The 2,500-nt window shown below is 43.8% G+C and overlaps 1 protein-coding gene across 1 annotated transcript in view; it reads right to left on the reverse strand.

Annotated features, from left to right (window-relative positions):
- Positions 1–2,500, reverse strand: part of LOC119578612 (proteoglycan 4-like) — a 10,287-nt gene that overhangs the window by 1,322 nt on the left and 6,465 nt on the right. The window contains exon 5 of the mRNA XM_037926176.1: positions 1–142. This exon is cut by the window's left edge and continues 1,322 nt beyond it. Coding sequence (XP_037782104.1) covers positions 1–142 — 142 coding nt within the window. The remainder of the gene's footprint in view (positions 143–2,500) is intronic.

Consider the following 2,500-nt stretch of genomic DNA (forward strand, 5'->3'; position numbering starts at 1 on the left):
TTCGCGCTGAACGGTGGTTCGCGCTGGACGGTGGTTCGCGCTGAACGGTGGTTCGCGCTGGACGGTGGTTCGCGCTGGACGGTGGTTCGCGCTGGACGGTGGTTCGCGCTGGACGGTGGTTCGCGCGGGACGGTGGTTCGCGCTGGACGGTGGTTCGCGCAGGACGGTTCGCGGGGGCGGTTCGCGCGCGGTCGGTCGTTGTTCGAAACGCGTCTCGTGGGCGGATGGCGCACGATTTTTTTTTTTTTTTTTTTTTGCTTAATAAGGTTGTTCCTGTTGTGGGAGAGTTTTCGTTTTCTTTTCTTTCCTTTTTTTATATTTTTTCAAAGAAGACATAACACCAAACTATCAAAATCACGACAGGAAAAGTGAAAAAGGCAACTTCATAGCTTCTGATCTGTATCCATAAAGTTCAAATTCCAATACCAGCAATTTATATCATTTATAACTCATATAACCCCGATATAATGGTTTTCGCTTTTTTACCGATAACAAATAACCTAATAACAGACGTACTGATTCGAGAATTACAACACATCGACAGAAAAAATATATTTTTTTTTTCGTTTTCTCTTTCTTGCCTTTTTTCTTTGTTTATTTCTTTCTTTGCCCTTCTCTTTCTTTCTTTCTTTCTCTTTTATTTCTCTCTCCTATGTTTCTTTGTTTCTTTCTCTCTCTCTCTCTTTCTCTCTTTCGTTCTGTCATTCTCTCTTTCATACTTTCACTCTCTCTCTCTCTCTTTCTTCCATTTCTCCTCCTATCTCTCTTTCTTTCCTTCTCTCTTTCATTCTTTCTTTCCCTCCCTCTCTCTTTCTTATTGCATCTCGACCATACTCTCAACGCAGGTGCGTCTCTGGCAACCAAAGAAGAGTGTATATAACTTTGTCTTGAAGAACACACCACCGTAGGGGTGTCTCTCTCCTCCCCCAGGAAAGACGGACCTCAAATAACTTACAAGTGGAAAGACCAACAGAACAGGAGGCCACGAGATTAGTACATGCCACGCATTCCGGTGCGGTGTATACATGTGTATATGTGATTTTTGTGCAGTGCAGAGGAGTAATACCCAGCAGAATGATAAGGTGAGATTTCTTAGAAAAGGGGATATATTGTCCGTTGTTGGGGGAAGGTGGGCGGGGAGGAAGAAAGAGAGAGAGAGGAGAGAGAGAGAGAGAGAGAGAGAGAGAGAGAGAGAGAGAGAGAGAGAGAGAGAGAGAGAGAGAGAGAGAGAGAGAGAGAGAGAGAGAGAGAGAGAGAGAGAGAGAGAGAGAGAGAGAGAGAGAGAAGTAGATAGACAAATAGATAGATAGATAGATAGATAGATAGAGAGAGAGAGAGAGAGAGCATTTTGATTTTGAATGTTGAATTTCATAGTCAGCACCGTAGCAAGGTAGGCAAAACACCAATAAATGAAAGCGATGTAGTTTTCAAAGCGAGGATGAGAACTTGACACTCGTTCTCTCATCTTCTCCCATTCTCTCGTTTTTTTTTCTCTCTCTCTCTTATCATTTCTTTTCTCCTTCATAATTTTCTTTCTCCTTTATCGTAATCCTTGTTTTATTTCCTCCTTTATCATTTTCTCCTTGCTTTATTTCCTCCTTTATTGTTATCCTTGTTTTATTTCTTCCTTTATCATTTTCTCCTTGTACCATTCCTTCACCCCCTCTCTCACCTCCCCAGCATTCTCTCTTTTCCCAAATTCAAGTAAACCTTAATGGATAAAGCTTGTCACAAAGCCAAGGAGGCAGAGAAAAGGAAGATAAAATAGAAAAAAAAATAATTAGAACAACTTTGGCAAAAAAAAAAGTGCATTTAGATTTTTTTTTTCTAAAATCTCTCCCTCTCCCTCTCCCTTTTCCTCCCTCATTCCCTCTCTCCCAACTTCTCCCTCTCCCATTCCTTTTCCCTTTCCCTCTCCTTCTCCCTGTCCCTATCTAACCCTCTCTTCTTCTCCCTCTCCAACCCTCTCTCCTTCTCCCTATCCCCTTCTCCATCTCCCTCTCCCTCCCTCTCCCTCTTTTTCTCATTCACTCTCTCCTTCCCCCTCTCCCTTTCCCTCTTTTTCTCTCCTTCCCCATCCCTTCTCCCTCTCCTACTCCAACCCTCTCTCCCTCCTTCCCCCTCTCCCTCTCTCCCTCTCCCTCTCCCTCCTTCCCTCTCTCCCTCTCCCTCTCCCTCCTTCCCCCTCTCCCTCTCGCATGCCTCGGGAGACGTTGAAAAGAAGGGTAATTGAATATCGTTCACAGAAGGGCCGCCTCAACTAACATTCTATTTGTCCTTATGAAATTTTGCCCGAGATTCCTGTTGACTTTCGGGTCGATTGTTGTCTTTCATAAAACCGAACACTGACATGCACTCAATAGAACTCCGGGATACTTAGGCGAGTAAACACAGGCGGAAATACACGCGGGGTGAGCGATGCCTGGTTGTATTTTTGTACACACGCACACACATACACACACATATGTATATTTACATATATACATATACATATACATAT

The sequence above is a fragment of the Penaeus monodon genome, chromosome 11 (genome assembly GCF_015228065.2).
Source record: "Penaeus monodon isolate SGIC_2016 chromosome 11, NSTDA_Pmon_1, whole genome shotgun sequence".
Lineage (NCBI taxonomy): Eukaryota > Metazoa > Arthropoda > Malacostraca > Decapoda > Penaeidae > Penaeus > Penaeus monodon.